Raw genomic sequence first — 13952 nt, forward strand, 5'->3', positions numbered from 1 at the left:
TTTTTAATATTAATAATAAATATATTAAAAAAAATTTAAAGTGATGAAAACTGGGAGCATATATAATTGTTTAAAAATTAAAAATTAAAAAGGTAATAGAAAATAGAATATGTAAAAACAGATTTAAAAAAAAGAGGGTGGTGTTCTCCTGAGACTGTGTGCTCTTAATGAGAAGTCTTTCTGTCTTCACCCTGTTTCATGAACTCAGCTTGCTGTTTCCAGAGGCCCTCCATTGGCGCCCTCATCTGTGCTGCTCCCAGTGCCTGTTCAACAAGCAGATCGCACCCCCTTCCAACACTGGTTCAGGTGCAGCTCTCATTCGCTGTGTGCGGGCGAGTCACTGCCCCTCCCAATGCTGCAGTCAGATGTTGCAGACTGGCCAGGTAGGAGGGCAGATCGTGCCCCCTCCCAGCACTGTGGTCAGGTGCAGCGTTCCTGGCAGAAAGGCAGAGGGCCACCCGCCATTTCCTGGTGCCCATCGCTCCACAGCTTTGTGCTGCTGCCAGCTCATCCTCCCATCGGCGCTCCATAGGCGGGCTTGGGGAAGACTGCGGAACAGCCCAGCCCCTGCTCTGGGCCAAAACTCAGCTCCTTGTTTGTCTTGGCCGTGCGAGTTCTCTGAGGGACCAGGAAGGAAGGATCCTATGTACCTCGGGCTGTAGACAAGTGTCTGTCTGGCCTTTGAGGTTGTTAAGCCCTTAGTTGCAGATTCAGGTTTCACCCCTGCCCCCGCCTGGGTGCTAAGCGCTGGAGGTATGGCGGCTGTGCCTGAGCCCTGCCTCTCTTCACCCAAAAATCTTCTACGGGTTGTCAGAGATGGGGGTATGGCACCCTTCCCCACAGGGCACAACAGCCATGTTGTTTCATGGAGGTCCCATGTTGTTCTGCCCTGTGCACCCACTCAACCACAGCGCGCAGCACACTCCAGTCCCTGGGGCTGCATCAGTGCAGCCGCCACCGTCCTCTGCCCGGCTCGGGCAGCCTGTCCCTGCCCCCAGCTCCTGGCTTGCGTCTGGGGCTGGGTGTCACAGGGACCCTCTCTGCACGTTTAACTTAGTTCTGTCAGTCAAGGGGCGCTCCATATAGATCCAAGCCTCAGAGGCTCCCCCTGTGTCCCACTGGCCTCTCCACTGGAAAGGGGGAGACCCAGCCAACAAGCACTAGTCCTCCTTTGCCACTTCCTCCCCATGGGACCAGTCCCACACTGTTTTGCCTTTTCTTCTTTCTTTTTTCCTTTTCTCCTATCAGATTTTTTGGCGTCTTTGTCTTTTGAGGAGGACGATGTTCTGTCAGAGTTCCACAGGTGCTCTGGGTGGCTGAGTGGGTCTGTGGATGTGAATCTTGGTGTATTTGTGGGAGAGAGTGAGCTATGAGCATCCTACTACTCTACCATCTTGGCCTCCTCCTCTGTATCTTTTTATATATTCTTTTCCACAATAGGTTATTACAATATAGTGAATATAATTGAATGTAATACTAAATACATTTCACTGTGCTATATAGGAGGACCTGGTTGTTAATCTTTTTAATTCTCATTTTTTATTGTAATCAGTTTACAATGTTAGTTTCATGTGTACAGTGAAGTGATTCAGTTATACATATACATGCATATAGATTTTTTCAGATTCTTTTCCATTACAGCTCCTTAGAGAAAACTGAATAAAGTTCCTTATGCTATACAGTAGGTTCTTGTTGTTTATCTAATATATATATATATAAAACCACAGGGTTTTTTTTGTCTGTGAGTCTATTTCTGGTTTCTAAGTAAAATTTGTATTTTTTTAGATATATCTCCATTTCTTAGAGTCTATTTACTGAAAAATTACTGTGTTCCTTTGATGGTGTCATTTTTCCTTGAGTTTTCGTGTTCCTTGAAGTTTTATGGTTCTGTTTTTGCATTTTCTGAAGCAATTACCTCCTCCAGTCCTTACTGACTGCATTTAAGAGAGAGAGATAACTTTATTTGTCAGTCTTGGGATTCTGAGACTTTCTCAGGCATTTTCTACAAGGTAGCAACTGTACACTTATTATTCCCTTTTCGGGGGAGTTCTTAAAACTGTATGCCTTCTCTCAAACCCACAAAGCTGGGCTGGGTGTTGAGAACCTCCCTTTTGTCGCCCTTAGTTCAGAATACTGAAGTGCTCCAAAGTTGCACTGGAACTTCTCTGCTGGACACCCTGACACCCGCCAAGGTACCATCATCTCTCAGTGAGTGCAAAAATTGATGTTATATGGAGGGATGACAGTAGAGAATTCCTACACTGCCATCTTGATGATGTCACTCTCACATAAGAAGTTCAAATTTTTTAAAAAATGGATTCAATGTCACACAGCCAAGAAAAGAGAGAGGTATAATTAAATTGTAAGTCCATGTGACTCCAATTCTTTTTTATTTAATTCTGCTATGTTCCCTCTCACATAGAGAAGTAAAAGTTACAGGTTTAGGATAACCCTTCAACTTCCTTTTATACTCTAATTTTTAAAAATCAGCTTTAATGTGCTTGTACCTTGTGACTATGCTGAACTGATCAATTAGTTCTAGAATTTTCAGTTATTAAACAAATCTTGCATTCTTTTGATAAATTCCACTTGGTCATAATATATGATTCCGTCTAGACATTCCTTTTTTTAAATTATTTTGTTGAGGATTTTTGCACCTACATTCTTGAGGGATATATGTCTACACATTTATGTTTTGTTCCGTACCCACATCTTTCATTTTCTAGAAGACTTTTTGAAGTATTCTGCATTATGTCTTCATTAAATATGTAATAGAATTTGCTAGTAAAGTCATCTGAGTATGGGCTTTTCTTTGTGAGGAGATTTTCAAGTACTAATTCAATCTCTTTACTTGCCATATGTCTATTCATATTTTCCTTTTTCTCTTGAGTCATTTTTTGGGTTTTTTTGTGTCTCTCTAGGAATCTTTTCATTTCACTTGCATTATATAATTTGTTTACATGAAGTTTTTCCTATTAATTTATAATCTCTTTAACACAATTAAAATTTGTACTCATGCCACCTATTTATTTCTTGATTTTATTAATTTTTATTTTCTTCCTCCTTTGGTTAATTTCTCAATTTTATTGATATTTTTAAACAAACTTGATTTCAGTGATTTTATCTATTGTGTTGTTGTTTTCTACCTCACTGATTTCCACTCTAATCTTTATTGATTCCTTCCTATTTGTCTTAGGTTTAGTTTGTACTCCTTTTTTTAGTTTGGTAAGGTGGAAACTTAGGCTATTAATTTAAAATATTTCTTTCATTCAATTATACTCACCCAAAGATACAAATTTCCCTCTAAGAACTTCTTTAGCTGCATCACATAAGTTTTGTTTTACTGTACTTTTGTTTCCTGTCAGTTCAAAAGTTCCCTTTCAATTTTTTTATTGATCAGTTGAACAGTTATTTAGAAGTATGTTGTTTAATTTCCAAGCATCTGGGATTTTAATTTACTTTTGAGGCTAGCCAGGAGGTACAGAAGGTATAAAATATGAATTGCATTATAGAGAGAAAACAGGCTATTATCAGAGTCACAGCTTGGCTTTAGTAAAGCTACTTTAGGTTCACAAGTCTCCATGTATTTCTTTGAAAAATGAGGTAACAATACTATTCTTATAGTCTTCTTTGAAGTTTAATGGGCACTGAGTATAGTTCCTTATACGCTCTACAGGTCTAACAGATGATGGTCATTATTGTCTCTCTTCTCAACGGAATTTCCAGAATATTTCCCCTTATTTCAATAAAAAACATTTTTTAAAAACTGATGAAGAAGGTTACATTAACATTTCACTTTAATAATCTCCTTTTCAGTTTATAAGTTCAGAAAATGTATGCTATTTGTGAGTTCAGCTCATTTATCTAAAGGATGAAAATACAAGGAACAATACCTTTTAGCTGGAAAGCTTCCTTGACTGTTAAAGGAACCCCAAGGAAGGGCCATTTCTTTTCCAGGGTGGCTTCATCTTCCTGATTCTCTGCAAGCTTTTTATCTATAGCACGAGCCTCCTTCTTAGCCGCCTCAAACCTAAAAAATGAAATAGAGCCAAATAAACCACAGAAAGTAGCCATCTGCTCAACTTTACTAAAAGGACATAGCTTGACATTTTGAAATTAATGTACTTCTCAAGAGCCTTATAAAGCTGACCCTTTGAGCCAGTTATTCTCCCTTTAAAAATGTGTCAAAAGTACAATAATCCAACATACTAACAAAAATACATACAAAAAGATAGTCAGTGCACAATTATTTATACTGGAAATAGTGTGAAAGCAACATGACTACCACCAAATAAATTAATATAGATATCTATTATGGACAACTGTAAGTCAATGATAATGGTGTTTCTTAAAATTTGTACTGCTCTTTGGCAATTATTATGATATAAATTATTTAATTTAAATGAAAAAGAAGGGTGCAATGTTATACTTCTAATTTAAACTTAATGTGAGAAAAATTCACATTACATGCATTGTACATGACATATTACCTTCCTGTAAACAAAACAAGTTCTAACAGTGAATAAACACTCACGGTACTAAGATTATGTGTAAACATTTTTTTGTAATTTGCAAATATTCTACAGTAAGTGTATATTACAGAAATGCTCAGAAACATACAATTTAATCAAAATAACTAAAATAACAATTTGAGTATGTATGGTAATACAATCACTAAATTATGCACTGTCATCTTAAATATCTCAGTGTCTCAAAATTAGCTTTTGAAAAAAGGAATTTTAAATATTTCAAATAAACTGTAATGTGAGTTAAGGATAACTCTGATAGAGGACTTTTTGTCTCACTGGAAGTATTAACGTTATTTAATAATTACTTCAACAATTTGTCAAACTATTTACACAAAAATAAGTCTATGCCTTTAAACTGAACAAAAATTCTAGAGCTCACATTTTCTACTTCTGTGATCTATGCAGGGTTTTTTTGTCTCACTTAGTTTCAGTTGCATAAGTTGTAAACTTGAGATATCTACCTAGCAGTGTGGTTGTAAGGATGCAGTGAGAAAACTGATGCAAAGTACCATTAAGAGTCCATAAGTAATATTTATTGTTGCCAGATGTCTTAGACAATTTGCCAGAAAAGGAAGAAATGTATATTATAGAGTGTGTTAGAATAATAAGTGATGATGATGATGATGATAGTTAACAATCATTGATATGTGCCAGGCACTGTTCTAAACACTTCTCAATCATTCAATCTTAATAATCATGAGAAGTAGGTACTATTATTATGCACAATTTACATATCAAGAAAGTTAGGCTCTGAGATGAGATATTCAAAATTGTGCTCAGGACCACTCAGCTACTAAATATCAGAAACATGATTTTATACCAAATTTAGTTGGTTTTAAAGCCTATACCAAATTTGGCTTTTTTTAAAACTCTAGATCTGAGCTGTCCAACACAGTATCTGTAAGCCACGTTTCTACTGAGCATTTAAAAAGTGACTAGTACAATATGTTGAAATTATATTTTGACATACTTAAATAATAACATATTATTAAAATTAATTTTACCCATTCCTTTTCTACTTTTTAAATCATGGCTACTAGTATATTCACACTTACTTGAGTGGCTCATGTTTATTTATACTGCATAGTACTAATCCACAGCTAAAATACATAGATTTGTATCCCAGCTCCACTATTTACTGTGTCTTCTTAGGTATATTATCTTTACTTTCTGTACTCAGTTTCCTCACATGAATAATGAAACTATTAATGTTTATCCCACAAGACTGTTGATATGATTTAATTATTTAACACATGTGTAACACTTATAGCAGTGCCTGAAACATGCAAATCATTAATATGTTAATTATTCTGTTATTATTAATGCTTCCTGTTAAAGAGAAAAATAAAACTCCAAACAGAAGGTATTAAAATATGAGGTGAACTCACAAATAGCATTTTCTCATTTTAGTGAAAATCTGTGGAGGAATTTGTGTAGTCTTTACTGAGAAATACTGGCTCATTAGCATGAATGGTAAGACAGCTAGGAACAATAAAGGGCAGGGTTTGTCTGTACTAGCCAAGGAGGAGATGCCAACATCATCCCCAATGGCCTGCTCTATGGAGTATTCCAGTAGCCTTTTCTGCTGAAGACCTCAACAGATGCCACAATAGCTACAAACTCCCTGAAGTTTTCACAGAAGAGAATACTATTGTGTTCATCACCATAGACCCCAACAGATTATTCTGCAGGGAATGCCAGGAGCTTTTGCCACTGAGGTAATCAACAGCTGTCATCATCCCGAGCCCACCAGAGAGGGAGTAATTTCTGTATCCTCCCCCAAAAATAGCTGTTGTTGTATTACCCTGAAATCAGGGCTGTCAATTTCCCAAACCCATACATCTCAGACCCCATAGAAAGAAGTGCTTCATATGCATCCACAGTTCAGACACCAACTCCATGGCTACCCCATGCACACTCATGACAGACCCTAGCTCTGTGGCCACTCTGCATGTGCTTGTCTTCCAAATCCCAGCTCCACAGCCTGTGAATCTATGATCTATGATCTATGATCCATAGATCTATGATCACCCATGTCTCAAGCACAGGAGCCAACACTGCTGTGGCTAGCCAGAGACCTAGACCTCAGATGAACTGTATGTCCACATGTGTCCACACTCCAGCCCCAGGTTTCATGTCTGGTATGCATGTGACCATGTGTCAGGCACAAGAGTTATTGCCACTGTGGCATACCAATGCCATAGTTTCCTGAACCACTGTCCCCAAGATGTCCCCACAAGCCCTTATAACCACTGCAGACACCTGAAACCTTAGCCACTGTGGGTCCCTGCATCTTCACTGACAATAACCTAAGCTAACAGAGCCACACAGATGCTATGCCACTGAGTTTTCCCAAAAGCCAGAACCACCTTGCTCCACATAGTGGCTCTCTCAAATTCACTCACAGGTGGAGGTCTTGACCCACCAACACCAGTCCATAAAGTCTGGAAGAGGTGGCCACACTATCAAATGTGCACATATCAATACAAAAATACCAAAAAATAAATCAAAGAAACATAACACCAACAAAAGAACAAAAATTTTCCAAGAACTGACCACAAAGAAATGAAGATCTATGAACTTCCTGAAAAATAAATCAAAGTTTTAAGGAAGCCCAGTAAGCCACAAGACAACATAAATAACAAAGTCAGGAAAACAATACATGTGCAACATGAGAGATTCAATAGAGAGATAAAAATCAGAAAAAGTACCAGTTATTATTGATCTGAAGAACACAATAAATGAAATAAAAAATGAAAGAGACAGCATCAACAGATGACCCAATCAGCAGAAGAAAGAATCTGTGAACTTGAAGATGGTTCATTTGAAATTACATAGTTAATGAAGAAAAAGATTGAAAAAGAGTGAAGAAAACTTACTTGTATTAAGGGACACCATCAAATAATAGTCATATTGTAGAATTCTCAGAAGGAGAAGAGAGGGAGAAAAAGGCAGAAAAATTGTTTTAAAAATATAATGGATGAAAACTTCCCAAAACTGGGGAGAGAAATGGATATCAAGATACATGAAACTCATGTAATCCTTTACAAATTGAATGCAAAGACAACTTCATAGACATCAATTATAAAACTAAAAAAATCAAAGACAATGAAAACTTTTGAAAGAAACTAGAGGAAAAAAATCATCTCATACAAGAGACTGCCATAAGGTTATCAGTAAAATTTTTAACAGAAACTTTAAAGGTCTGGAGAGACTGGGATGATAAATATAAATTCCTAAAAGAAAAGAAAGCTACGAAGGAAGAATAATTTACACAAAAAAGCTGTCTATCAAAAATGAGGGAGACTTAAAGAATTTCCAGGACAAACAAAAGATGAGGGACTTTCTTATCACAGAACTGCCTTTAAAGAAATGCTAAATAAAGTTCTAGAAGCTCAAATGAAAGGATGATAAGTAGTAACATAAAAGAAGAAAACATAGAGAGGAGGCAAAGATGGTAGAGTAGTAGGACGCTCGTAGCTCACCCACTCCCACAAATACACCAAGATTCACATACACGGAACCACTCAGCCAACCAGAGCACCTGCAGAATTCCGACAGAACATCGTCCTCCTCAAAAGACAGAGAGGCCAAAAATCTAATAGGAGAAAAGGAAAAAAGAAAGAAGAAAAGGCAAAACAGTGTGGGACAGGTCCTGTGGGGAGGGAGCAACAAAGGAGGAATAGCAATCGGTTGCTGTGTCTCCCCCTCTCCAACGGAGAGGCCAGCAGGATGGAGAAGGAGCCTCTGAGGCTGGAATCTATACAGAACAGCCCTTGACCGACAGAACTAAGTGGGTACAGAGGGTCCCTGAGACACCCAGCCCGAGTCAAGAGCCGGCAACTGTGGCCAGGACAGGCTGCCAGAGCTGGGCAGAGGACTGGCGTGGCTGCACTGAGGCAACCCCAGGAGACTGCAGGGAGCTGCATGCTGTGGTTGTGGCTGCACAGGCAGAACAACCTGGGCCCTCCATAAAACAACATGGCTGATGTGCCCTGGGGGGAAGGGTGCATAAACCCATTTCTGAAAACCCACGGAAGGTTTTCAGGTGAAGAGAGATGGGGCTCAGGCACAGCCGCCATACCTCCAGCGCTTAGCACCCAGGCAGGGGCAGGGGCGAAACCTGAATCTGCACCTAAGGGCTTAGAAACCTCAAAGGCCAGACAGACATTTGTCTACAGTCCGAGGTAGATAGGATCCTTCCGTCCTGGTCCCTCAGAGAACTCGCACTGCCAAGACAAACAAGGAGCTGAGTTTTGGCCCAGAGGAGGGGCGGGGCTATTCCACAGTCTTCCCTGAGCCTGCCTACAGAGCATGGACCCGAGGCAGAGCGCACAGCAGTACAAAGCTGCAGAGCGACCGGCACCAGAAGACGGCAGGTGGCCCCCCACCTTTCCAGCAGGAACGCTGCACCTGACCACAGTGCTGGGAGGGGGAGCGACCAGCCGTCCTAATGGGTCAGTCTGCAACACTTGACTGCTGCATCGTGTGGGGCAGTGACCAGCCCGCCCACAACAAAGGAGAGCTGCACCTGACCCAGTGTTAGGAGGGGGCACAATCTGCTTGTCAAACAGGCACTGGGAGCAGCACAAACAAGAGCGCCAGTGGAGGGCCTCTGGAAACAGCAAGCTGAGTTCGCAAAACAGGGAGAAGACAAAAAGACTTCACATTAAGAGCACATAATCATGAGAAAACCGCCCCCCCAGTATTTTAATCTATTTTTACCTGTTCTATTTTCTAATATCTTTTTAATTTTTACTTTTTAAACAATTATGTGTGCTCCCAATTTTAATACCTTTTATTTTTTTTTTGAAATATTATTATTTTTAAAAAACCATGTCATTTTATTTTTATTTATCTTGGTTTTGATGTCCTGTTATTCATTATACAGAGGTTTCAAATACATTTTTCCCTCTTTTCTACTTTTTTAAAGGTTTCTAAAAGACGTCTCAAACCGATTGCTATTCTGCTTCAACTTGCTCTTCTATTATTCATTATAGACTGTTTTCAAAATTTTTTTCCTCCCTTCTTTCAAAATTCTATCTTTATTTTATCTTTTACTATCTGTTCTATTTTGTATTACCTTTTTAATTTCTACTTTCTAAACAATTGTATATGTGTCTAGTTTTAATTCCTTTTAAATTTTTCTTTTAAAGTAGTTATATTACTATTATTTTTAAAAATCCACCTGATTTCATTTTCATTTCTTTTGGTTTTGATCTCCTGCTATTGATTAAACAGAAGCTTCAAATATTGTTTTTTGATCTTTTTTCCTCCTTTTTAAGGGTTTTTAAATAGACGTCTCAACTCGGTTGCTAGTCTCATTCAAATTGCTCTTCTATAATTGACTATTCACTGTTCACAAGCGTTTTCTTCTCCCTTCTTTTAAAATTCTTTCTCTCTCACTCTCTTTTTCTTTAAGTTTTATTCCGACATAGGCATTAGATAGATAAATAAATAAACTCCTTAGGGACCAAAATAGATAACTGATACTCCATAAGCCATAGTCCCAGAGAGCTATAAACAAGACGAAGAAGCAGAGAAACCATTCCCAATTAAAAGAACAAGAGGAATTCCCTGAAAGAATGATCAATGAAATAGACATCGATTTCCTACTAGATGAAGATTTCAAAAAAGGAGCAATAAAAGTACTGAATGAATTAAAAGAGATAGTGTTTGGAGATATAAAATATGTCAAAAATGAAATGGAAGATATAAAGAAGAGCCGAGTAGAACTGGTAAACACATTGGCTGAGATGAGAACTGATCAAAAGGCTGTGCAGGCAGACAAGATAATGGAGAGGAACAAATAACTGACCTAGTAGACAGGACAACAGAAAGCACACAATCAGAATACATACAAGATAAACAAATAAAAACAAATGAAAACAATATAAGGGACCTATGGGATAATATAAAGTGTGCCAATATTCGCATAATAGGGGTCCCAGAAGGGGAAGAAAGATCAAAGGGGATTGAAAAGGTTTTGGAAGGAATCATGATTGAAAACATCCCAAACTTAAAGAGGAATCAGATATACAAGTACAGAAAGCTCAGAGGGTCCCAAACAAGAAGAACCCAAATAGACCCACACCAAGACATATCATAATCAAGATGGCCAGAGTTAAGGATTAAGAAATGATCCAAAAGGCAGCCAAAAAAAAAAGCAAAGACTGAGTTACAAGGGCACCTGCATAAGACTCTCAGCTGATTTCTCTACAAAAACACTACAGGACAGAATGGAGTGGCAAGATATATTCAAAGTCCTGAATGAAAAAAAGATGCAGCCTAGGATACTGTATCCAGCAAGGATATCCTTTAGGATAGAAGGAGAGATAAAGAATTTCATAGACAAGCAAAAACTACAAGAGTTTAGCAACACTAAACTCATGCTAAAAGAAATACTGAAAGGTCTAGTCAAAATACAAAAGCAGCAAGATGCTACAGAAATGAGAAACTGACAACTAGAAAGGTGATAACTCATGAATTACAAATAAATTAAGCACGAAATTGTAAAAGAAGACATCTAAATCATTGAGAGTGGGAGAGGGAGGCAGGAAAATACAGAATTTTTTTCATTCTTTTTAAATTTTTTTGTTCTCCGTAGGATGGGTTTGAGATCATGTTACAATTGGTTTAATAAAAACACTTATAGTAATGGGCTAGTAGACTTAGAATAAAGGGTAACCACAAGCCAAAAAATTACACGGGAGTCACAAGAACGAAATAAAATCCATGATAATACAAAGGAAAACTACTAAACCACAAAAGGAAGAAGAAAGGAACAAAGAGGAAATACCAAATCAACTGCAAAAATAAGTTCAAAATGGCAATAAACACACATTGATCACTAATTACTGTAATTGTTAATGGACTACATGCTCCAGTCGAAAGACACAGAGTGGCAGACTGGATAATAAAGCAACAATGTTCAATATGCTGCATACAAGAGACACACTTTAGGGACAAGGACACATATATATTGAGAGTGAAAGGATGGAAAAGGATGTTCCATGCAAATGGAAAAGCCGAAAAACCAGGTGAGCAGTACTGATTTGAGACAAAACAGACTTTAAAACAAAGGCCATAAAGAAAGATAAAGAAGGACATTTTATAATGATTAAAGGAGCAATACAAGATGAGGATATTACACACATTAATCTATATGCACCCAATATAGGAGCACCTAAATACATAAAACAATTACTAACAAAGATAAAGGGGGATATTGATGGGAACACGATCATAGTCGGAGATTTTAACAGTGCATTAATGTCACTAGACAGATCTTGTTGACAGAAAATAAATAAGGCAACAGAGAAATTAAATAATACAATAGAAAAATTAGATTTGGTGGATATTTTCAGAGCATTACACTCCCCCCAAAAAATACGATTTACATTCTTTTCAAGTGCACATGGAACATTTTCCAGGATTGATCATGTACTTGGGCAAAAAGAAACCTCAACAATTTAGGAAGGTAAAAATTATCTCAAGAATCTATACTGACCACAATGCCATGAAACTACTAATCAATTACAGAAACAAAGGAGAAAAAATGGAAAGCATGAATATTAAACCATATGCTATTAAAAAAAAACGTGTTAATGAGGAAATCAAAGCTGAAATAAAAAAAAAAAAACCTTGAGACAAATGAAAATGAAAGCAAAACCACACAAAATTTATGGGACACAGCAAAGGCAGTGCTCTGAGGGAAGTTTATAGCAATGCAGGCCTTCCTCAAAAAAGCAGAACTATCTCAAATACACAATCTAACTCACTAGCTAAAAGAATTAGAAAAAGAAGAGAAGAGAACCCCAAAATTCAGCAGAAGGAAGGAAATTATAAAGATCAGGAAGGAAATAAATAAAATATAATCTTAAAAAAACATACAAAAAATCAATCAAAACAAAAGCTGGTTTTTTGAAAATGGAAATAAAGTTGACAAAACCCTGCCCAAACTCACAAACATGAAAAAAGACAGAGCACAAATAAGCAAAATAAGAAAGGAAAATGGAGAAATTACAACAAATAACATAGAAATACAGAATGTTATACAAGAATACGTCGATGAACTATATGGAACCAAACTGGATAACCTAGAAGAGATGGACAAATCTCTGGAAACTTACAGTCCATCAAGACTGAATCAAGAAGAAACTGAACACTTGAACAAACCAATTACTAGAAATGAAATTGAATTAGCAATAAAAAAAAACCTCCCTACAAATAAAAGTCCAGGACCAGACAGCTTCACCAGGGAATTCTACCAAACATGCAAAGAAGAACTCATATCAGTCCTTCTCAAACTCTTCCAGAAGACTGACAAGGAGGAAATACACCCAAACTCATTCTATGAAGCCACCATCACCCTGATACCAACATGAGGCAAAGACACTACCAAAAAAGACAATTATAGGCCAATATCACTGATGAACATAGATGCAAAAATACTCACCAAAATATTAGCAAATACAATCCAACAGCACATAAAGAAGATTATACATCATGACAAAGTGGGGTTCATCCCAGGGACAAAAGGGTGTTGTGTCATACACAAATCGATCAATGTAATAGATCACATCAAGAGGAGAAAACAAAACCAAAAACCAAAAACACATGATCATCTCAATAGATGCAGAAAAAGCTTTTGATAAAATTCAACACCCTATCCAAAGTGGGTATAGAGGGAACACATCTCAACATAATACAAGCTATATATGACAAACCCACAGCCAACATAACACTTAATGGTGAAAAACTCAAAAGCTTCCCACTAAGATCTGGGACAAGACAAGGATGCCCAATATCACCACGCCTATTTAACATAGTCTTGGAAGTCCTAGCCTCAGCAATCAGGCAAGAGAGAGAAATAAAAGATATCCAAATTAGAAAACAAGAGGTAAAAGTGTCACTATATGCAGATGACATGATACTATATATAGAAAACCCTAAAAGGTCCACACAAAAACTTCTAGAACTAATCAAAGAATTCAGCAAGTTAGCAAGATACAAGATTAACATTAAAAAATCAGTTGCATTTCTTTACACTATTTATGAATCAACAGAAAAAGAATGTAAAAAACAATCCCCTTTAAAATAGCACCCAAAATAATAAAATAACTAGGAATAAATCTAACCAAGGAGGTGAAAGAATTATACACGGAAAACTATAAACCATTGATGAAGGAAATTAAAGAAGACTTTAAAAAATGGAAAGATATCCCATGCTCTTGGATTGGAAGAATCAGTATTGTTAAATTGGTCACACTGCCCAAGGCAATCTACAGATTTAATGCAATCCCTATCAAATTACCCAGGACATGTTTCACAGAACTAGAACAAATCATAATAAAATTTATATGGAACCATCAAAGACTTAGAATTGTCAAAGCATTACTGAAGAGAAAGAAAGAGGCTGGA

General features: G+C 37.3%; 1 protein-coding gene across 2 annotated transcripts in view; it reads right to left on the reverse strand.

Moving 5' to 3' along the window:
• FAAH2 (fatty acid amide hydrolase 2) overlaps positions 1–13952 on the reverse strand; it is a 191875-nt gene that overhangs the window by 154643 nt on the left and 23280 nt on the right. For both annotated transcript variants that reach the window (XM_045512845.2, XM_010949977.3), the window contains exon 3: positions 3894–4030. In XM_045512845.2, the coding sequence (XP_045368801.1) occupies positions 3894–4030 (137 nt within the window). The remainder of the gene's footprint in view (positions 1–3893; positions 4031–13952) is intronic.

The sequence above is a fragment of the Camelus bactrianus genome, chromosome X, assembly GCF_048773025.1.
Source record: "Camelus bactrianus isolate YW-2024 breed Bactrian camel chromosome X, ASM4877302v1, whole genome shotgun sequence".
Lineage (NCBI taxonomy): Eukaryota > Metazoa > Chordata > Mammalia > Artiodactyla > Camelidae > Camelus > Camelus bactrianus.